The sequence below is a fragment of the Salmo salar genome, chromosome ssa06, assembly GCF_905237065.1.
Source record: "Salmo salar chromosome ssa06, Ssal_v3.1, whole genome shotgun sequence".
Lineage (NCBI taxonomy): Eukaryota > Metazoa > Chordata > Actinopteri > Salmoniformes > Salmonidae > Salmo > Salmo salar.
The window spans coordinates 72,685,467-72,708,176 of record NC_059447.1 but is presented as its reverse complement, the minus strand read 5'-3'; the positions used below and the strand labels follow the sequence as shown (position 1 = coordinate 72,708,176).

The 22,710-nt window shown below is 43.9% G+C and overlaps 1 protein-coding gene across 5 annotated transcripts in view; it reads right to left on the bottom strand.

The window, feature by feature from the left end:
• Positions 1–516: 516 nt before the first annotated feature.
• Positions 517–22,710, bottom strand: part of sesn1 (sestrin 1) — a 71,580-nt gene continuing 49,386 nt past the window's right edge. Inside the window, exons 1-9 of one of the 5 annotated variants that reach the window (XM_045720964.1) lie at positions 18,080–18,102; positions 6,815–6,880; positions 6,456–6,656; positions 5,490–5,672; positions 4,951–5,187; positions 4,541–4,801; positions 4,166–4,356; positions 3,848–3,992; positions 517–3,670 (exon numbers count right to left, since the gene is read on the bottom strand). In XM_045720964.1, the coding sequence (XP_045576920.1) occupies positions 3,584–3,670; positions 3,848–3,992; positions 4,166–4,356; positions 4,541–4,801; positions 4,951–5,187; positions 5,490–5,672; positions 6,456–6,563 (1,212 nt within the window). In that variant the 5' untranslated portion in view covers positions 6,564–6,656; positions 6,815–6,880; positions 18,080–18,102 and the 3' untranslated portion in view covers positions 517–3,583. Of the gene's footprint in view, positions 3,671–3,847; positions 3,993–4,165; positions 4,357–4,540; positions 4,802–4,950; positions 5,188–5,489; positions 5,673–6,455; positions 6,657–6,814; positions 6,881–8,167; positions 8,453–18,079; positions 18,103–22,710 lie in introns of those variants that run through there. The other 4 variants (XM_045720962.1, XM_045720963.1, XM_045720960.1 and 1 more) reach the window with 4 other exon arrangements.

The following is a 22,710-nucleotide window of genomic DNA, read 5'->3' as shown; positions in this document are numbered from 1 at the left end:
CTGTCCTGTGGCTCAGAGGCTGAGGGACAGGATCCAGACTCAGACTGTCAGCCATCTACTCAGTCTCCCTCCCTAAAGTGTGATGTTCTAGCCTTTCTTCTTGTTGTGCCCTGCAAGCATCCTGTGACAGTCTCTTCTCCAGTGTCAGTCTGTACTCAACACACTTTACCTTCCGGTTCCACCACTCTCTCTAATACCATTAGTAAGGCCCTGACCAGGGACAACTCTGGGACTTAGTTATAGGCTGTTACTTGGGTTTAGAGTGTTTTCTTAGTCAGGAAAACCTCTTGGCCTTAGCTATGACATATGGATTGTTGAGTCTCTGACTTGTATGACAAACTGTTGTTTTCCCTTTAAATAACAAATTGTTGTACCATACTGTAACTGGTAATGTAATAATATCATAAGCTACTCTTACATATGACAATAATTGTAAATTGCGTCTGTGGTGATAAAAAGTTAAGACAATGTTAATCTGTGAACTGCTGTAAGTAAATAAACCACAACAAAACAAAGTGTCGTAAACATTCTCCTTCTCAAAGCCTTTATTGTTACAGATATGGACCAGGCCAGGCAGTACTGCTGCAAAGTTAGTAAAGAACAGCGGTTTTTAAATCACATCGTTATTATCATTACATCAAATAAGAAGTACAAAAACGGCACTCCTGTCAAAATAAAATTTACTTATCCTGCAATAATAACGCCTTACAGTGACCACAACCCAATAGCATTTCATCAGCCATAGTAAATTACACACATTGTTCTCTACATGATAGACACCTGTCCGTCTGGGTTGATAAAGTTAGTTAGTTGGGTGATCGTGGAGGTATTAAGTGCATCTATTGTTTATAATAGTCTCATCCTGTTCAGATTGTCATAGGGAAAGGAGGCAGTTCAGCATCAGTAGAGATATGGACCAAGTCACCCTCTGTTTGCCCTTAATAGAAAAGTCCCTGAACATCCAAAGAATTCAGTCTACAGCCAGTCATTCACAAGGACGCCAGGGAGGTTCCGCAGGGAGAACGGAACAGGACGGTGAGCAGAATATAGCTCAAAGGTGATCCTAGAAGGAATTTTCCCTCTCATCTCACTGCACATTACAGACAGGTCCAAGTGTTCTAGCACAACAGGTGTGGGAGTAACGTTCAACCTTGACTCGTCAACACAAGCAGACACTGAACCACAGAGTTCAGTGTAGTATAAATGGGAGGACTGACTCCCCACTGGACAACAACTAGCTGAATGAACGTTTTCACATAATTTCAACAAAAAAATGAAATGTGTTGATGTTGAATCAAAGTGGAAAAAAGCTTTCAAAACAAGAGAATTTATTAATTTCTTTACCTAACTTTTAACCTAAATCCAATGAGATGGTGACTTTTCTTCACGTTGAATTCACGTTAGTCGACAAGTCAACCAAATCTAAATCAAAACGAGACATTGAACCAGTGGGTCCACACTCAACACAGGAAACCAAAACACTGCCAGGATTTAGACTCACACACCTAACAGTCTTATGCGGTTGTACGAAACATTTCTTTATGTGTGGGACTCATAATTGCATTAACTGTGCAAAATGCATCTGTAGTAGCCAAATGTTTCCTACATCATTACTGATGACATATTGTAAAATGTCATTGATGGAGATCAGATGTTTATTGTTAAGGTTGCAGATAATACATGCATGTGTGCTGTGACTACAATTTGGTGGGCTTGTTTCATGAATGATTCAATGTATAGATCATTTATATGTAATAATGATATGATTATGTTGATGCAGCAGCAACAGTTCTACAGAGAAAACAAAAAAAATAATACAATGATTCAATAACGTATTCCATTTTTTTTTATATAAAAAGTTTCTGTATCTGACATCAGTCAGAAGTTTGATAAAACCTCTACACTTCCTCTCACAACCACCCCAAATAATGTACCATTCCATAATCATCAATATCCTCATCTCCCTCCTCTTAACGTGAAACAATCATTCAACTGTCCAACTGTATCAATCCACCCTCAGTAGAATGCAGTACTTTACTGTTTTTAGTCATCAAAAATAAAAGGGTGGAGAGTCCACCCCTCGTTTAAAAAAAACTGCTTTTGCACTGGTTAGGCTCCCACAGAGGGAACAAGCACATCTATGACCGACTGCAGTCGGTCCGTATCGACCACAGTCGGTCCAATGAGGACCAACTGGGCTCCTACGAATGAAAGCCAAGCGACCCAGAGTGATAGAGTCATTCTGCTCGCCAAAGAGCACTTCTTAATGTGATAGAAAAGAAAACAGAAGAGGTATTTATTTACTGGTACAATTCACAATAACCAAAGCTTTGAAAATTTTAGGATGCCCAGGGTCAAAGGTCGAGGGTGAGCGGAAGACAGACAGGAGAGGTCATTGTTATGACAAGCGGAAGCCAATCCCCTGGAAGACAACGTTTTGTTTTAGCTTTCATGTTCTTTTTCTTACAGGACAAAGCTTTTTACCAGAAACAAAGAAATGTAACAGTCACCACACGGAAAGAGCTACAGCAGAGGCAAGAAGTTTCACCCTTCAAATTGCCTCGCGTTCTTCCTGTTTGTTGCTTGAAATTTCAACACACTTTTTTTTTCTTGATATTTTCTGTAAAACACATGGAGTTACACACATCCACACATGATATTTGTCATAGACATCAGTCTCTCATACAGGGTTCATCATACGTACAGTCAAACTAAATAGGGCTCAGTGTTCTTTTTTTAGTTTTTCCAACACCTCTCCGTTTTCACACACTTCTTGGGTTAGCTTACACAAACAGTTTCAGGGTGGGGGGTATTGGGGAAGGGGGGTAATGCTGTGGGTTTATGATGGATAGGGTTCTTAGGGGTGGGGGGAGGATCAATATGACCCCTTGCTTACATGAGCAGCAATATCAGGCAGCACCTCTACACACTATACTGTGCTGTATGACATAACCAGGCACACTAACACACAGGCCAAATAATGTTTCCATCATCTCCAGTTACCGCAATAACAACATCAACCACATGATAACTTCTCTTAATACAAAAAAACTAAAGCTAAATATATTCAACAAAAAAACAGTGACTACATGATCAAGTGCAGATTGGTGCACTGCTTTGCTTTCTGGAGATTTGCTGTGGGTTTTCACACTATACGGAGATTCTATTGACATCATCCACTGAGGTGTATTGGAATACTGGAAGGGTGGCCTGTGTCATCTGTTTCTTTTCCTCTGGCCCAGCAGAGTGTCTGCTCCAGACTGCCCCCTCATGGTGAGTTTTGGCACTGCGGGTAAAGAGGACAGCTTATCTTTCCACAAGTGGGTTGAGATGACTTTTCTTTTTGCAGTTCTTTTTTTTCTTCTTCTTCTTTCATTTGCTTTTTTTTTGTTCCCTCTTTCATTTGTTCTGTTCGTTTTTCTTTCCACATCACGAGGACGAGCTTTGTCGCGACGGACGGGGCTCCTTTCTGTCCTTTCATCTTTTTAGTTTTCTGTTTTCCCCCTTGGTTTATTTCTTCTGAAGTGTCCCACGAGAGCAAAGACAATGACAGCAAAAAACAATGATAAACGCCAAAAGCACTTCATGTCATGTAGCGGGTGATCGCTCTCAGAGCGTAGAGCAGTTCTGCCTGCATGCGTGCTTCCATAAGAAGCAGATTCACATGGACCTGGAAGAGTGAGGGAGAAAGAGAGAGTAGAACGCGTTACAAAACTGCTCCACAACATTCCTCCAGTCACACAGATCAACAACTAGGAGAGGAAACTATATAGAAACGTTAAATGCTAACAATAGAAACATAAACCCATGGAATAATAAAAACAAAAATAGAAAGTTGTCCCCTCACCTTCTCGGAGTGCTGGAACTGTCTCCAGAAGCTCTCGTACATTCGTTTGGTGGTCTTCTCCGGGCTGCACACCATGGTCTTAATGTAGACCTTAAAGCTGCGGTCCAACAGCTGGTTAATCTCCCCGTAGTCATAGTCATCATACCTGAGACAGAGTTATTTCTTTACTAACTACATTACTGTACCAAATTACTGCACTTTGTCAATATATTAAACACGTGATAACATTCTTTTGCCTGAATCTAGCATATTACATCATGAAATATATACATTTACATGAGTAGATGTGTGTTTGTATAGAGCCAGTGAGTGGCGTACCTGATGCCAAACATGCAGTGAATGTAGTTCCAGATGGCCCTGCGCAGCATGGTGGTGTCCACGTCCTTGTGCATGGCCATGGTGTTGTAGGTCAGGTTGTAGGCCATCTGGAACTTCTCATCCAGCAGCTGACCAACGTCAGGGTACAGACGGTTCACCAGGGAGTAGCCGTGGTCCTCCCAACTGTAGTCCTGAAGAGAGGAAAGCAAGGGGTTAATCAGAATGTCTGGATATCAACTGATCAATCAGATAGTCTATAGCGCAACATGGTAACGTTTAGGAAACGTCATCTTGAAGTTACTGAGAAAAAACAAACTTCACTTTCTCTCTCCCTTTCTCTCTTTCTGGCTCTCCCTGAAGGTGTGTATTATATACCTGCACTCTGAAGGTGGGTACATGTTCTCCTCTCCTGGAGAAGTCCTTGTAGCCGTAGCTGGGGTCTTCAAAGTGCCTGGATACGTCTCTGGATGGCACGCACTCCTCGTCCTCTGCCGTGGCCACCAGCATGCTCTCGGTCTTCTCCCTCTCAAAGCGTGTGGCCATCTCCTCCTGACTTGCTTCCTCTTCATCACGACACTCCTGCAGCTGCTTCATCCTCTCCATCAGCACCTCCACCTCACCAGACACCTCCGACACCTAGACACAGGAACACACATTCTGGTTCAGGGCACTGGTCATACACAGGGCAACCACAAGAATCGCTGCGCTCACAACCGAGTGACAACAAACCTACGCTTCTCTCCTTCGCTCACCCACACAGTCCTGACTCTTCTAATCCCGCTCACCTGGTGGTTGCCTCTCCTCTCCTCCAGGTGTCCGTGCCCGTTGCCATTGGCAATGTCGCAGACGCAGTACTGGCTGAGGGAGGGGGGTCTGAAGGTGTGCCCCCCGTCACTGTGGATCTCGGGGGTGATGCCACAGCCGAAGGTAAAGGAGGCCAGGGAGTGGTAGTGTGTGAGGAGCACCACAGCATGGATCAGCTCAGCCAGGGACCAGCTGTGTTCTTCAGCCTTCAGCAGGTGCTGGAGAAGAGGGGGGGGCGTAAGTCAATCAGTAGTTTCCTTTGGGTGGAATCTTTTCTTTTCCTGTCTCACATTCTATCCATCTATCCCCTTCCAATTGTTTTAATCTCTCTACCCATCCCTTCCCCTCTTCTCTACAGATCCCCCTTTCATAAAGTTATTTAACTAACCCTGCAAAGTTAGCAGCTGTGTAACTCTGGCCAGGCCTCATCCCATAATTTCGGTCTCTGTTACATAACCCTAACCTGTCCCTTTGTCCAGTTCTGGGAGTGTGTGTCACAGATCCAGCCCCCCACGCGTACCTCGATGTGTGCCTTGGTGAGGAGCCAGGGCCGGTGGGCCAGGATCTTGTTGAGCTCCCCGAGGGCCTGCAGCTTCTGTGGGGCTCCGTCCAGGCCATTCAGCCACTTGGAGTCCCCTCCCACCTGGAGGAAGTCGTTGACGTGCAGGTTGACCAGGTAGGAGCACTGGTGTCTGGCAGCAGCCTGGGAGGGAAGGGAGACAATTACCAGACTGCCCAAGAAGTCTAAATGTACAGTCTATAGATGAGTGTTCAAGAATTAAAAACGTACTCTGTAGGTAGAGAGATAGAGGGCTTGATCATGCCTCTGTAGTGGCTATACTGTGGTCGTGTAGAGGCTGGAGTAGGGGGTTAGGGATCTCACCATGATGCCTCTGTAGTGGCTATACTGTGGTAGTGTAGAGGCTGGAGTAGGGGGTTAGGGATCTCACCATGATGCCTCTGTAGTGGCTATACTGTGGTAGTGTAGAGGTTGGAGTAGGGGGTTAGGGATCTCACCATGATGCCTATGTAGTGGCTATACTGTGGTAGTGTAGAGGTTGGAGTAGGGGGTTAGGGATCTCACCATGATGCCTCTGTAGTGGCTATACTGTGGTAGTGTAGAGGTTGGAGTAGGGGGTTAGGGATCTCACCATGATGCCTCTGTAGTGGCTATACTGTGGTAGTGTAGAGGTTGGAGTAGGGGGTTAGGGATCTCACCATGATGCCTATGTAGTGGCTATACTGTGGTAGTGTAGAGGTTGGAGTAGGGGGTTAGGGATCTCACCATGATGCCTATGTAGTGGCTATACTGTGGTAGTGTAGAGGTTGGAGTAGGGGGTTAGGGATCTCACCATGATGCCTATGTAGTGGCTATACTGTGGTAGTGTAGAGGTTGGAGTAGGGGGTTAGGGATCTCACCATGATGCCTATGTAGTGGCTATACTGTGGTAGTGTAGAGGTTGGAGTAGGGGGTTAGGGATCTCACCATGATGCCTATGTAGTGGCGGTAGTGCAGGGATAAGGGCCCGTCCATCTGCAGCAGGTAGTGCTGTGTCCTCAGAAAGCTCTCCAGGTACTGTGGGTGGAAGCCCATCACCAAAGAGATGTTGTCAAGGCGACCCAGTGCTGCGAATGCGTCCTCAAATATCGATTGTGTCCTGGGGTCTACTTTACTGACTTGAAGGATCTGACGCAATAGATACAGTGAATTTAATGTAATTCCCTTATTGGTATAAGATGCTAACTAAAGATCTGTAATAAAACAAAGTTATTGATCATTTGCATAGATATTTTACTTGTTAGTTGTTTTGAAGTCCAAAAAAAAATAGTTTTTGTTCTCCATACCTCTTTTTCAGGGATAAATCTACTTGGTCCATTTCCCAGGGGTCTTGGGATTCGAACTCCAAAGTCCTGCAAGACAAAAGAGTACAGAAAACACATTATAGTTATGCAAGAGCCAAAACTCGAATTGCGGTTTTTCGTACCATTTTGGCTGCGAGCCCTGACCGTGTAATATTGTACATCCTTCTGTGGGATATCGTATCCCTCACCCCCTCCACTAGCCCACATATTCACTCTGTAGTCGGGTTGGCGCACTGCAACCGCAGCCTGTGCAGAAATAAATCTCTTTGCTCAACATTTCGCTGCAGCAAGCCATAACAGCAGCACTAGCGGTTCTGGGGGTGGGCAGTGCCCCTGTGACAACAATTTTAGACCCCCTTGTGGCCCCCCTAAATGTGGAGTATGAAATAATTTTTACATACATTTTTGCTATTGTTCTTTTTTACATCCATTATTAGACAGTGGCAACGATGATGATTATGAACATGGTCTTTTGCCTGCTAATGCCTGCAATGCAGTGAAGAAAACGATATGACAACAATAACGTCTAATGTAACTGGCCCCTCTAACAGTACAACTGGCCCCAGCTTGGCCCCCCCAGTTGAAATGGTCTAGAACCGCCACTGAGCAGCAGTCTCTATAAATGTTACAAAACTATCAAAATACACAAAAAGAAGGCTTGATAGACACAATGTATCATGCCTACCGTGGCTATGTAACCATTTGCAGTTTGATACACACTTGATACAAGTAATACCCTTGATACAATATTTGACACAATGTTATTGATCAGAAAGGCTCGCATACTAAAGTAGTTAAATAAACGAATTCAAAATATGATTGACATCTCACTCAACATAAAAACAGCCAACTGTCAACTTGAAAAGTCGCTGATTGCGACATGTCCTACAAGCTAGGGCTCGAGACTGTCTGCTCCGTTTCTGTCCCTCTGCGCGGCGCAGCACAATGAGCTGGCGGAATGAATGACCTAGAACTGCCGGTCCGAAGATTACTAGAAAGCGACAATACTGTCTTGCATTGAAAGACACCAACCGAAAAAAGTACAACCTTATACCGAACGGTCTATAGAGTCGGCAGTAGGATGACAAAGAACTGGAAAGAAAGTAGAGTTGACAAGCAGCGCAAACTCCTCAAACGCGTAAACAAGGTTGGACACAAAAGAAAAGACTGCACTGCAGTTCCTTCGCTCGAAGCCACAGAAAACAAGTGGCTAAAATGACATGAAAATTGTCTTGTCACAAATTAATAATCTAAATTCCGAAACGAAAGCACGGGCTTTCCAAAACATGCATTTACTGTCAAAAGAAGTTCCCCTTTATTTTATTTTCCTCTTACCTTTTTGCTTAGCCGTTCACACTGAGTGCATATTTTAAATACGTCTGTCACTTTAAATGAATTACTTTCAATGGTTTCTGTTGCTGCAGTTGCGTGCTTCATAATGTGTTCTCAGTGCGACCCTATGTTTTCAGGTATACAAATATAAAAAAAGGGCTACTTCAATGGCTGTTTCCTTTCTCGCTTTGTTTCTTGAGGGACTGGTTAATAAAGTGCTCAGTTGTTAGCGGGTGCTGTCCTACAGCAGAATACCGTTCTCTCTCTGCGGATACAGTCCGTAAATAAACGGAGCCTTGGTTGACTGACGTGCGCAAAAGCCAATCCGATGGCGAAAACAACATCCCTTCGTCCAATGAGACATAAGGGGACGGAGAGGGGAGGAGTGAACTGTGTAGAGGTGAGCGTCTTAACTTGAGCACAGAGCGAGCCCCACGAAAACATCATCAATCGTGTCTCTAATTTTGTTCCTTGCTGCTGCCATTGATTGGCAATGGATATCGACTGACCATCACTCTGCAGCGCACAATATGGCGTGAAATGGTCACTTCGACCAACTGCCTGCTTATTATGGCATTATTACATGATTCATAAATCATTTTTCACCCTTTCCACCCACAGCTGACCCGGACGTTTGCAGGCACCTGCTATCTATGTCATGTACATTGAAAACAACAGAGAAAATAACAGCAAGTCCTTTACGCTGTGTGTTATAAATGGGAGGGGGAGCATCACAACTGTAAATATGGTGGCAGATCTTGTAATGGCACAGTAAGATACCTGGACAGTACAGGTCTACAAACAGAAAATCAATTCCAGCTTTCCACTTAGACTATCAGTTCTGATAAAGCAGCCTTAAACCAAATCAGACAGGGCTGTATAGCACCTCAAACAAACCTACCAGGAAGTCTCGATAAAGACAGGAAACGGTTCCCTTTCTGGGTCTATCATAGAGCCTGTCAGTATAGACACCGCCTGGAGCGGTGATGTCACCAGTCACCGGTGTTGGTGTTTTTTACTGTACTGTACCCTGAAGTCATTTATGAGTCATTTTAGAATGCTGTTTTGTCAGATGGTTGGCGCATGAAAGAGCTTTGGTCTAGATATGACTACTCAAACAAAGGTACTGCAGTGGCATGAAATCTGAGTATCTGACTATTGTATTATAAATTAGTGGTGGTAAATAGCGGCTGCATAATTGTGATAATTGCTTATTACTGCAGCACAGCCAGCCAGGTCAAGTGTTCCATGGCAGAGATAACAACAACAACCTCATTAGAAGCACATTGCACAACGCCACTGGAAGGCTGATCATATTAATATTATCGAATAATAAATTCAAGGCAGGGGTGGCGGGTGGAAGAACCAAATAAAAACCTGCTAAAACAAGTTATATTAGGTAACATAGAGGGGTGGTGTGAGGGAGCCCAGATTGTTGTTTATCACCAAGCTGATCTGAACCAAGCTCCAATCTAACACTATATGTTTAAGAGCCTGGCTGATATGGACCTGGTTAGATACATAGCACGCCATTTGGCAGATTCATTGTGTGACAGTGCCCCTCTCCCCCCCTCCCTCCTGTTACCCCTAGGTAAACATGCCCTGGGGCTGGAGTCAGCACTCTACATTTTCCCAGCAGCACAGCAGCAGAGCAAGCACAGTGTGTGAGCCCCATGGCTCAGCAAAGTTGCAGAGCAGAAGAGGCCTGGTCAGCGTTCAGCTTACGACATGCCCTTTTCACATAAAAGAGTTAGCCTAGGCTAGGCCAGGGCCCCAACTGGCCCCCAGCCCCCCGGACAGGGCCAAACACTATTTTCAGGGGCGTACACAGCCCTACCACGTCACCACCTACTCGGAGGGCTTTACTGTACCCACAACCCACGCCACCCAGGGGCGGAGTGGGGGCGGAGGTTACTATAACATGATGACTGCAGTGGGATGCTGGTAGAGAGCCTGCAGGGATCCTTCTCAAGCTGGTTCTCACAGTGCAGATAGTGAACCTCTGAGAAGAAGAGACAGAGGGATTGGATGTGGTCCTCTCTTCACTGAGTCTGAATGAGCTGTCTAACTGACCGGTGTGGAGGGTTTGACATCATTAACTCATTGCTGTGAGACTAACATTTTGTCATAGCAGTTCTATCAAACCAACCATGATGCGCGCACACACACACACACACACACACACACACACACACACACACACACACACACACACACACACACACACGACTCGTGGAGAGCATTGCCACACATTAGTTAATATCCTGTTGTTACAACTGACTGGGAATACATTCTAAGCTACAGATAAGACAAACAATGGTAGACATAGAAAGATGACATATTTGGGTGGGGTGGCTGTGGTGGAGTGGAGTGGAGTAAGTTAAAGACCTGTTGGTAAACTATTAACCATCACATCCATGCAACTGGTTTGTGATTTTGATAACATTTGATGGACAGGATAAAAGTAATTAAGATTAGAGTGGGCCCTGAATAAACAAATGAGAGCAAACATCAGTCCAGTCAGAAGTTCAAGCTCCGGTTGGAATTCTGAAACATTGATCCTCTCAACTTGAAATTCAACTGACATAAAAGGACAAGTCCATAAGAGAATGTAGAGAGGAATTTCAGTGTCACTCCCTTAACTTTGACAAAAGCAAATAACATGTATAATACATGCAAATATGTAACACATGATAGTGTGTGATTTTGTACCTACTCTGTAACTATTTATCTTTTCATTTTAAGAGAGAGCCTGTAAAACAAATTATTCAAAGAGTAGCATTTAAACACTTGGGCATTTAGGAAAAAAAGTTTAGAAGAAGGCAATTGTAAATGCAAACCTTTTAGCTGCTTTTGCCAATAAAAAGAGGATACAAGTCTAAGGCATTAAAAGAGAGAAGAGAGAAAGCCAAAGCTGTACACATTATGTGCCCCAAAAGTGTCTGCAGTGTTTTTAACTTGCGATGAAAATACAAGAGAGCGGAGAGAGCAAATCACAAAACCATGGGGAAGTTCAACAAGTGGTAGAAGTCCTCCTAACCAGTTCAAACCTGACCTTTCGCTTAGCAGAAAGGAAGCAAAAAACTCCCTCTCGTACAATGACATAAGCCTAGCAACAGGCTTTCACCAATCACAGGCCAGAACAACATTTACAGGGTCCAATCGTTTCTCTCGCTCTCCCCCTCTTGTTCCTCTGGTAAAAGAAAAAAGAAAAAAGTTTTGCTATAGCTGGGAGAGAGAGTTTGACTAACTTTTCACTTTGCTAACTAATTCTCCCAGCAATTTTTAAGAGCCATTTTGAGTGTGAGTGTGTTTACAAGTCAGTGTTGGTGTGTGCGTGGGGGGAGTAACAGGTAGACCTCTATCCGCAGCTTAAGCCAGAGCAGTTTCACAAGACCAGCCCACATCAACAGTGTACTGTATGCAGCATGCATATTCCTTATGTCACTTTGTTTCTCTCTGTCTTTTCATGCTGTTTACAGTTGAGGCTCTCCAGTTGTTGGTAACGTCTGTTTAAACTTAATGGACAAGAGATAAATCAACACAAAATATACATACAAATACACTACAGTTGACTCTTGTTCATTTGCAAAGAGTGAAAAGTAGGTATTCTCCCCTTTCCCCCCTCCTCTGTCGCTCTCCTACTCTTCAAACAACGCTCTTGTTTCGAGCCAGTCCATTCCATCACTAAGCAGTTAACATAACGGCTAAGACTTGGCATAACACTGCACAGTTAACCCTCACGTCCCCATCCATGCCCACTTTGAAGTTCAGGACAGTAGGACCTTTCTTCCTTCACATGTCAAACAATGTCACACACGTCACATTGTTCAAAAGTGTAACTCAATTGCTTGCTTTTCTTTGTTTGTGCAGCCGCATAGCTATAATTGTATACCTGGAGATGGTGAGCCTTGAGTTACACATGAAACTGCCAAAATAATGGAAACACATGAGTAAATGAGGGATACAAAGTATATTGAAAGCAAGTGCTTCCACACAGGTGTGGTTCTTGAGTTAATTAAGCAATTAACATCCCATCATACTTAGGGTCATGCATAAAAACGCTGGGCAGGCCATTATTTTGGCTACCATGGCTATGCCCTTATAGGATGGCAATGCCCCCATCCCCACGGCAAGAGTGGTCCCTGAACGGTTTGATGAGCATGAAAACATATGCCATGGCCGTCTCAGTCACCAGATCTCAACCAATTTGAACACTTTCTGAAGATTCTGGAGCGGCGCCTGAAACAGCGTTTTACACCACCATCAACAAAACACCAAATGATGAAACTTCTTGTGGAAGAATGAAGTTGCATCCCTCCGATAGCGGTAAAGACACTTGCAAAGGTGCATTGAAGCTGTTCTGGCACATGGTGGCCCAAACCCTATTAAGGACACTATGTTGGGGGCCTCCTGAGTGGCGCAGCGGTCTAAGGCACTGCTTGTAGTCACTAACACTCTGTTTAAGAGCCTGGCTGATCCGAACCAAGCTCCAATCCGGGTCACTACAGACCCGGGTTTGATCCCAGGCTGTGTCACAACCGGCCGTGACCGGGAGACCCATAGGGCGGCGCACAATTGGACCCAGCATCGTCCGGGTTAAGGGAAGGTTTGGCCAGGACGGCTTTACTTGGCTCATTGCGCCTTAGCGACTCCTTGTGGAGGGCCGGGCACCTGCAGGCTGACCGTGGTCGTCAGTTGAACGGCGTTTTCTCCAACACATTGGTGCGGCTGGCTTCCGGGTTAAGTGGGCGGTTTGGTGGGTCATGTTTCGGAGGATGCATGACTCGACCTTCATCTCTCCCGAGCATGTTGGGGAGTTGCAGCGATGAGAGAAGATCGTAATTGGATATCACGAAATTGGGGAGAAAAAGGGGGTGAAATACAAAAAAATTATATATAAAAAAAAATACACTATGCTGGGGCATTAGGTAGCCTAGTGGTTAAATGCGTTGGGCCAGTAACCAAAAGGTTGTAGGTTCAAACCCCAGAGCCAACTAGGTGAAAAATCTGTCGATGTGCCCTTGAGCAAGGCACTTAACCCTGATTGCTCCTGTAAGTCGCTCTGGATAAAAGAATCTGCTAAATGACAAATGTAAAATGTTGGCGTTACCTGTATGTTGCTGGTTATCAGTGGTCCTCTACGTAGTCTAACAACAATAATGACCAGTGAGAATTGATTCATGCATTTTTCAGAAAGTCAAAGTCAAAGAGCAACAGGTGAGAACGTGGGAACCACTGACATTATATAAACCAGAGTTTAAATCCTCTCTAATTCCTCCCTCTACTCCCACTCCCCTCTCTATTTCCCTCTCCTTTTCTCTACTCTCCCTCCCCTCTCTGATGTGTGTTTATTCTGGCATGCTATCAGAGTGCAGCAGCCTCGCCAAACGCTGGCTTTCCTGAGCTGAGAGGCGCGGTTGAGAGCAACGGGCCCCGGCCCAGGACAAACGCACACCAGGAGGAAACCGCTTTCCCTGGATTCCATGAAGTGGAGCGGAACTCCATGGAGCAAAGAGCACAACAATGTAATAGATTGCAGTGAGGGTAGAGAGGAGGGAGGAATCTAAAAAAAAAAGAGAAAAAAACCTCAAACACTTTCCTCCTCTTTATGATTTGTGCTAACATACAGTAACCCCAACCCCCTCTCACTCCCCCTGATCTCCTCTTCCAGAGTTCGGTGCCTCACAGGGTTCACCTCTGGGAACTGTGGAAGATACCATGGATTTTTTCGCTGCAGAGGGGTGCAGGAAAGAGTTCAAGGGTAAAGTTTAGGGACCAGAGGTTTAGGAGGAAGAGGGTGCGCATGGTAAAGAAACATACAAAGATCTGGGGTCAGTTAACTGACCTTAGATCAGTCAGACGCAACATGCAGCTGATGAGCTGTGTGTCATGGTAGTCTGTGCCAGCTGTGGGTTTTGGTTTGTGAGAACCAGACTCAGCTCACCACCGGGACCCTGTCCACCACCGGGACCCTACACATCCCTGATCAGATTATAATAACCCTTAATAAGCATTCATAACAGATCCAACCCCGCACCTGAGACAGTGATTCACTACCCTAACTCTCCCCAGCTCCACAAACAAGGCCACACAACAGTAAAAAAAAACAGCTCACCATTGGCCAATGTTCCAACACTAATGTGAGTAGTGTCACTAAGTCATAGGTAACAACACCTCATAACTTATATAACTCCATTAACCTCTCTTCTCTGCCAGCCGCCACATAACATGTAGGGCGTTATCAGTCTCATCTGATTGCTCATACGGTTAAAGGAAAGAAAAACAATGAGTGTAAATTAACTCTTTGTATGAGAGGGCAGGACTGGCTTATATACATATATACACACACATATACATACATATATATATATACACACACATATACATACATATATATATATACACACACATATACATACACACACATATATATATATACACACACATATATATATACACACACATATACATACATATATATATATACACACATATATATATATACACACACATATACATACATATATATATACACACACATATACATACACACACATATATACACACACACACACACACACACACACACACACACACACACACACACATACATACATACATACATACATACACATACACACACACACACATATATATATACATACACATATATATATATATATATACATACACATATATATATATATATATATACATACACATATATATATATATATATATACATACACATATATATATATATATATATACATACACATATATATATATATATACATACACATATATATATATATATATATACATACACATATATATATATATACATACACATATATATATATATATATACATACACATATATATATACATATACACACACACATATATATATATATACATACATATATATATATATATATATATATATACACATATATATATACACATATACACACCTCAATCCAGCAGGTGAGAGATTTGAACCAGGCTGGGTACCTGTCTTATCCCCTCTCCTCTCCCTCCTGCAAGGCAGTGGTATTCTTGCCATTTTGTTTCCTGGGTGTCATGAGTATCCAGCTTCACTATGAAGCAGAGAGGATCTCATATTGCCTAATGGCTGTGGCTCTACCGTTTTCCCCAGGTCCCGTTACCTCATAACTAGAGGATGAGCTCCGGCACCGGCCGGCTGAACAAACCACTGGCAGATCCCTGTTAGAACGGCACACTACAGCCAGAACGGACTTGTTAATATTGAATTGTTTCTGAAATGCTTATTTGTTTGAGCAGAACATCTCTCCCTCTCAAATATGGAGGGAGGAGAATGTAGTGGCTGTAACAGCTGAGGCCCTGCATTCATCCATCTTCCCCTCTGTCTTCTTTTCTCACCTCATCTTTCCCTCCTTCCCTTCTTTAGGGTCGCCATCTCACTGTGACTAGCTTCCACTCCCTCCCTGGATTTCTTCTTTAAATGTTCTATAGTGGTAGAGTTTACTCAGCAGTGCTATTTACAGTATAAAGAGCATACACTGAATGTTCTGACTCACTTTTTTCAGGGGAACATCATAAGTACCAAAAACACACCATCTCAAATCAAATGTTATTGGTCACATACACATATTTAGCAATGTTATTGCGAGTGTAGGTAAGTGCTTGAGTTCCTAGCTCCAACAGTGCAGTAGTATCTAACAGTTCACAACAATACACATCTAAAAGTTAAGAAATATATAAATATTAGACTGAGTAATGTCAGAATGGCATTGACTAGAATACTGTCAGTCTGCCATGCATTTACTTCCCATTACATGAGCATGTATGTTCAATAGCGAACAGGAGAAATCGATAATTACATATTGGGATATTATTTTTGACAGTATACCAAATCGTTTTGACAATGTTGCAATATTATTTTTTGCGCTAGTTGGCTGTAACTGCGCCAAAACTCCAGTATTTTTCCGTCTTAGCTTGTTCAATCTTCTTTATAAATCGGGAGTCAATTCATTTTACAACACTTTTATTTCCATGAATGACGAAAACTAGTTCTCATGCTCTCTCTCGTCCCTCTGCAGCAGACATATGGTGAGAAATATGATTGGAACGTCTACTCACAAAAATCGAATCATAATACATACAGAATCGTGATAATATCAATACATATCGGCACTTAAGTATCGTGATAATATCAATACATATCGGCACTTAAGTATCGTGATAATATCAATACATATCGTATCGGCACTTAAGTATCGTGATAATATCGTATTGTAAGGTCCCTGGCAATTACCAGCCCTACTGCTTAACCTGAACAGACAACACAAAACATACGTTTGCCAAGAATACACACACAAAAAAAGCACAGAATGGACAAGATTAGGCTTACATACACGCTAGACAGAAATGATAGTCCAAAAGGGAATTCAAGGTACATTTATGGTAAATTTGAAGTCTGTCGAATTTGAGAAAAACTGATTTCTTCAGACAAACATGTTGACCCATGTAAGGTTTAGTTCAACTGGCATGTTGTCTCATGGATGACAGTCTCCCATGTCTAGCTCTATTAACAAAAACTACTGTAATACCTGGACTCTCAGGACAGGACATTTAGAGAAACGTCTCACTCCCTCTGTGGTGTGTGTGTGTGTGTGTGTGTGTGTGTGTGTGTGGTCGGTTGAGCAGTCCTCTGATGGCGTGGGCTGCGGTTGAGATGTTTGCCCTGTGGTTAATCAACAACAGGACCATACAAGCAGGAGAGGAGAAGGAAATCTTCCATATGGCTCACTGGACTTTAATAGACTTACCTCCATGACCATAACAAGGATGGAGGGAGAGAGGAGGTGGAGAAGGGTTTTTCCGACACAGTGAGTGAGAAACGGGAGAGAACCTCACGGGTAAGCAAACACTGTGTATCATCAGTCTGGAGTGACATCATTGTCCCAGAGAATCAATAACTAGCCACTTCCAATTTGAAAATCAATAACTGTTCACCCACACACCTGGGAGGCGCACACACACTTGTAACATAGAAAAGACACACATTTACATGCACACACACAAATTCTCAGTTAGTCCTAAGATCTCTTCAGTGAATAGGCAGCCTATTTGAGGAGAAACTCCAGTCAGAGTTACTGATTGAAGGCTCAAACAGATTTCCCTCTTAGGTTTCACCCTTCCCCAATCCCTCCCCGACAAATCACAATCATCCTGTCCTCCCGCTCACCTCCTCTCCCGCTCCCTAAATCTCCCACTCCATTATCCCTCCTCCACAAAATCCTATTTTCACCCCCTCTCTCTCTGTCCCCAGCATGTTATTATGTTGCGGTACTGAAAGGAGAAACCACTAATAAAACGGTCATGCCATGAAGTCATGTGACAGGCTGAAAGATAAGCCACAGGTAATAAAAGAGAAGACACACTCGTAAGCACAGACGGCCCAGCAGAAGTACAAACTACTTGCCATGCTGTCATTCAATACAACCTCAGAACAATTGAACGATCTTTCACCAGTGATGTCAGTCACGCATGCAATCTGAGGCTCCCATCTTACATGTTTAAAAAAATAAACTTTATTTAACTAGGCAAGTCAGTTAAGAACAAATTGTTATTTACAATGACGGCCTACCGAGGAACAGTGGGCAAATGCCTTGTTCAGGGGCAGAACAATAGATTTGTACCTTGTTAGCTCGGGGATTCGATCCAGCAACCTTCCGGTTACTGGCCCAAGGCTCGAACCACTAGGCTACCTGCCGTCCCATAACCTGTCCTTGACTGAAGATTAGGATTCAAATGCACTTGGCAACTAAAATTATTATGAGCCCGCATATATCATATACAGGCAAATGCACATGATCTCAGTGATTTAAAAATATATATAGATCCATTATCTTTTCTACATACCTTATCTGGTTAGTGGTTTAAGTTTCCACTGCAAATGTTTTCGGATCCCGAAAAACTTTCTGGGGGCAGTGGCGGCCACGATTTAGCAGCGGCGGTGCGATGCTGCTAAATGCATATTGGGGAAACACTGCTTAAGTTATACAAAGTTGATATATATGAAATCCAATACCCTCAGATCACCCCTCTCCAGTACCAAGACAAAGAGCTAACAGAAGGCAGTCAGAGGTTTCATCACTAACAGGAGAGCCATCAGACAGACTGCATCTCAAACCACCCACACATTCACCTTCTCGCCGACAGAGAGAGAGAAACGGAGGCAGACCCGGCTCTATTAGCCCACCGCCCACAAAATGAGGTGGAAACTGAGCTGCACTTCCTGCCCTCCTGCCAAATGTATGACCATATTAGAGAGACATATTTCCCTCAGATTACACAGACCTACAAAGAATTTGAAAACACATCCAATTTTGATAAACTCCCATATCTATTGGGTGAAATATCACAGTGCGCCATCACAGCAGCAAGATGCGTCTTGTTGCCATGAGAAAAAGGCAACCAGTGAAGAACAAACACCATTGTAAATACAACCTATATTTATCTGTCTATTTATTTAGAAATGTCTCCATTCTTTTGAAACTGTTGGGAGTGCAATGTTTACTGTTCATTTCTGATTGTTTACTTCACTTTAGTTTATTATCTATTTCACTTGCTTTGGCAATGTAAACATATGTTTCCCATGCCAATAAAGCCCATTTGGGGGGGGGGGCAACATCACTCTCTCAATAACAAGTTACAGAACAGAATAGAGGGAAGAAAAAAAACTGGTAACCGAGAAGAACTAATGTGAGACACAGCGGCTAAGCAGAGATGTGTGAACAGAATACCTGGGGGTGACTGTGTGAGATCTATTTGTATTTGGGTGTGTTTTTTACATAACCCTTTGCATGTCTCTCATTATCACATACAGTAGATACTTTATTGTAGTTTCTAACATAGGCCTTTTCTTGTTGTTGCCAACAACATACTGTAAGCCCTGTTGCTGTCTGTCTTTATGAAGACATTGGACTTGAATAGAACTGTGTGGGCTAGAGGGGAATATTCTCTATACTTCACCAGCCCAGCTAAGTCTGGATCAGCTACAGGGGCATGATCTGTCCATATTCACCTACTGAGGTGTCTGTCTGTCCATATTCACCTACTGAGGTGTCTGTCTGTCCATCTCCTGTAGAGGCAACATATGGCACACAGACACCAATCATGTCTACAGCCCTCAGTATGTATGTATGTATGTATGTATGTATGTATGTATGTATGTATGTATGTATGCATGCATGCATGCGCCAGTATCTATAACCTTGAGAATGTTTGGTGGGCCCGTCTGACTAGACTTTAACAATGACCACTGGAACGTGTCAGCACATAGCTACTGCCTCTGAACACTGAGCGCAGACTCAGAGGAAAGGTTGATTTGAAAATCCAATGATCCATGTTATAATTGGTGTGTGTGTGTGTCCATGTGTGTGTGTGTAAATCCATGTATGTGTAGAGCAGTGGTCATCAACTGATCTCGAAGGCATTCCTAGTCGATCATCAAACATTTCTGTAAAAAACGAAACAATGATAAAGCCTTGAGCCCCAATTTCTATTTCATTTGTTTCATGCTGTTGGTGGTAGGTGCCCTTGATTCAGTAGTCCTATCATCAGGAGGGCAAAGTGCTCCCCTTTTTAACCATTTAATGTGTCTCCGCCTACCCGGCAGGCCCAGACAGCAAATCAAGTGCACTTATAGGCCTACCGCTGGCCAATCAGATAGCTCAGATCACCGCGTCTGCACAGTTTCCTCGAGCCATAGACAGTAAAAAGAAGCCTTGAACACACAGCAAAGTTGATACTGTGAGATTTCAAAACATGACTAGAGAGACTCAATGAATACAGCTGCTGTTTTTATAAGTAAGTTCATGTTTAAGTTGTTATTCAGCACTGTCAACACTTTGTTCAACACTTTTATAAACCATAAAATGTGCGTTCTCCCTAACTCCACTCACACTACAACCAGCACTGCAGCTGTAATGAACGAGTATAGCTAAGTGTTGTGATAAGCTTGCGTTATTATTAGCGGTGTGTTTCCCCCCCCCCCCTTTTCTCTCCAATATCGTGATATCCAATTGTGAAGCAATTAAGATCGTCTCATCACAGCAACTCCCCAAAGGACTCGGGAGAGGCGAAGGTCAAGTAATGTGAAACATGACCCGCCAAACCGCGCTTCTTAACCCGGAAGCCAGCCGCACCAATGTGTCGGAGTAAACACCATTCAACTGATGACCGAGGTCAGCCTGCAGGCGCCCGTTCCGCCACAAGGAGTCGCTAGAGCATGATGAAGCAAGTAAAGCCCCCTTGGCCAAACCCTCCCCTAACTCGGACGACGCTGGGCCAATTGTGCACCGCCCTATGGGACCCCTGGTGATGGCCGGTTGTGACACCGCCTGGGATCGAACCCGGGTCTGTAGTGACGCCTCAAGCACTGCGATGCAGTGCCTTTGACTGCTGCGCCACTCGGGAGTCCCCGGGCTTGTGTATTTTTTAATAATAGAGGAATATTTCAGTCTCTGGTCATAGGAGTAACAACATGAATTGGTGCATGAGGCAGAAATAAAGCAGTGACTTGAGTTACACCATCAGCTGGAAGACAGCCCCCCCCCCTTCTCAGCAGAGGGAGGGAGAGCGGAGGGAAGTGATTTAGGTGAGGCAGCCTCAACGCTGCTCCCCCCTCCCCTCAGACTGACCTTCAGATGCAGACCATCAGTCCAGTAAAAACAAAAAGATGATCATTATTAAGCTCACTCAGCTGTGCCTTACAAGTAATACAATAAATGATCTATTACCAGCGTGATCATATACCTACGTTTTTAAATATCATTTCTAAATGGTCTGAGAAGAACAATATTGGCAGGGCAATTGAAGCACAGCCAGTGATAATGTATTAGGCCTATAGCCTACTGCACAAACCTCGTTGCTACAGAACTGTTTTTAAAACGAGTTAATGTTGCATAGGCTTAAGTTACGTATGGAAAAATAGTCAGAGCGGTAGATCTCAGCTTGCATTTTGACGCAAAGTGATCTTGACTCAGAAAAGGTTGGTGACCACGGTGTGGAATCGTATTCTCTTATTTTTCTCGTAATTTTACCCCATTTTCTTCCCAATTGGTAGTTACGATCTTGTCTCATCACTGCAACTTCCCAACGGGCTCGGGAGAAGCGAAGGTTGAGACCTGCATCCTCCGAAACATGACCCGTGAAGCTGTGCTGCTTCTTAACACACTGCTCGCTTAACCTGGATGTCAGTCGTATCAATGTGTAGGAGGAAACACCATTCGACTGACGGCCTCGTCAGCTTGCAGGCACCCACCCCGCCACAAGGAGTCGCTAGAGCGCGAAGAGCCAAGGAAAGCCCCCTGCTAAACCCTCCCCTAACCCGGACGGCGCTGGGCCAATTGTGTGCCGCCCGATGGGGCTCCCTGTCACGGGATCGAACCCCAGGCTGTAGCGGCGCCTCAAAAAATCGTGTTCATTAACTGCACTAAAGCGAAGTAAAAAAAAGCAGAGACCCTTTGTTTACCTTTCCTGAAGGCCAGGTGTACAGGCCCCATTGGCTCAGTGTGAAGACAGCAGCACTGTTCATGGGTGGGTTCATGGGTGTCCCACAGGAAACACTAACACAATACAGCCAAGGACCTCCTCCAGGTACACACAGTGTGCACAGACACACACACACACACACAATGACACAAAACGCACGCACACATACACACAGGCAGGCAGACAGACAAAGGCAAGTGGAACGGTGCCATAAGGGAAGGCTGTAAGGCGGTTGTCCAGTCACTGGGAAACTGGGGCAGCAGATGGTCATCTTCCCTTCCACTAACACCACACCAGCTAGTCAGGGGGAGGGGAGACTATCATGCACTGTAGTACAATGGAGCAACTGTAGTACAGTAGGGAGAGACGAGAGGCTGGGAAGGGAGACTCAGACACCAGTCTTACACTGCAGGACAATGGTGCAACTTTACCCCATTGGGTTTACTTTAATTTACCATAGACATGTCTAAAACGGATAGCAGAAACCTCTACAACAGATCATCTCTGAACTACAAATCCCTGTTGTGCAGTTCTCATGCAGCAGACTGAACAGGAGAGACCCGTAATAGGCCTTAGTGAAAAACCGAGATAGTAGGGAGCATAGTGAGAATGTTCTGGGTATAATGAGACAGTGTATGAGGGAGACAGTAACTGGGAAAAACTGTAGGGGAAAGGTCAGGTCCAAAATAAAGAAGCACAGCCCGAGCAGTGTGAAAATAAAGATTGGAGAATATAGCCTACTCGCCACCATACAGACGTAGATCAGCCGGTTGTTGCAGGAATATTCCTGCACAGCAAAAAATGCAAACTTGTAGAGTATTAGAGGTTTAAAAAGGCTTCTCAAGTTTGTAATTTACACTTTAAAATGTTAGACTTGATTTGCCATAAAAAAAATATTTAAAAAAATGCATCAACCCTACACAAATGTCCATTCATTATAATCTGGCTCAGTTGGTAGAGCATGGTGTTTGCAACGCCAGCATGGTGTGTGTAAC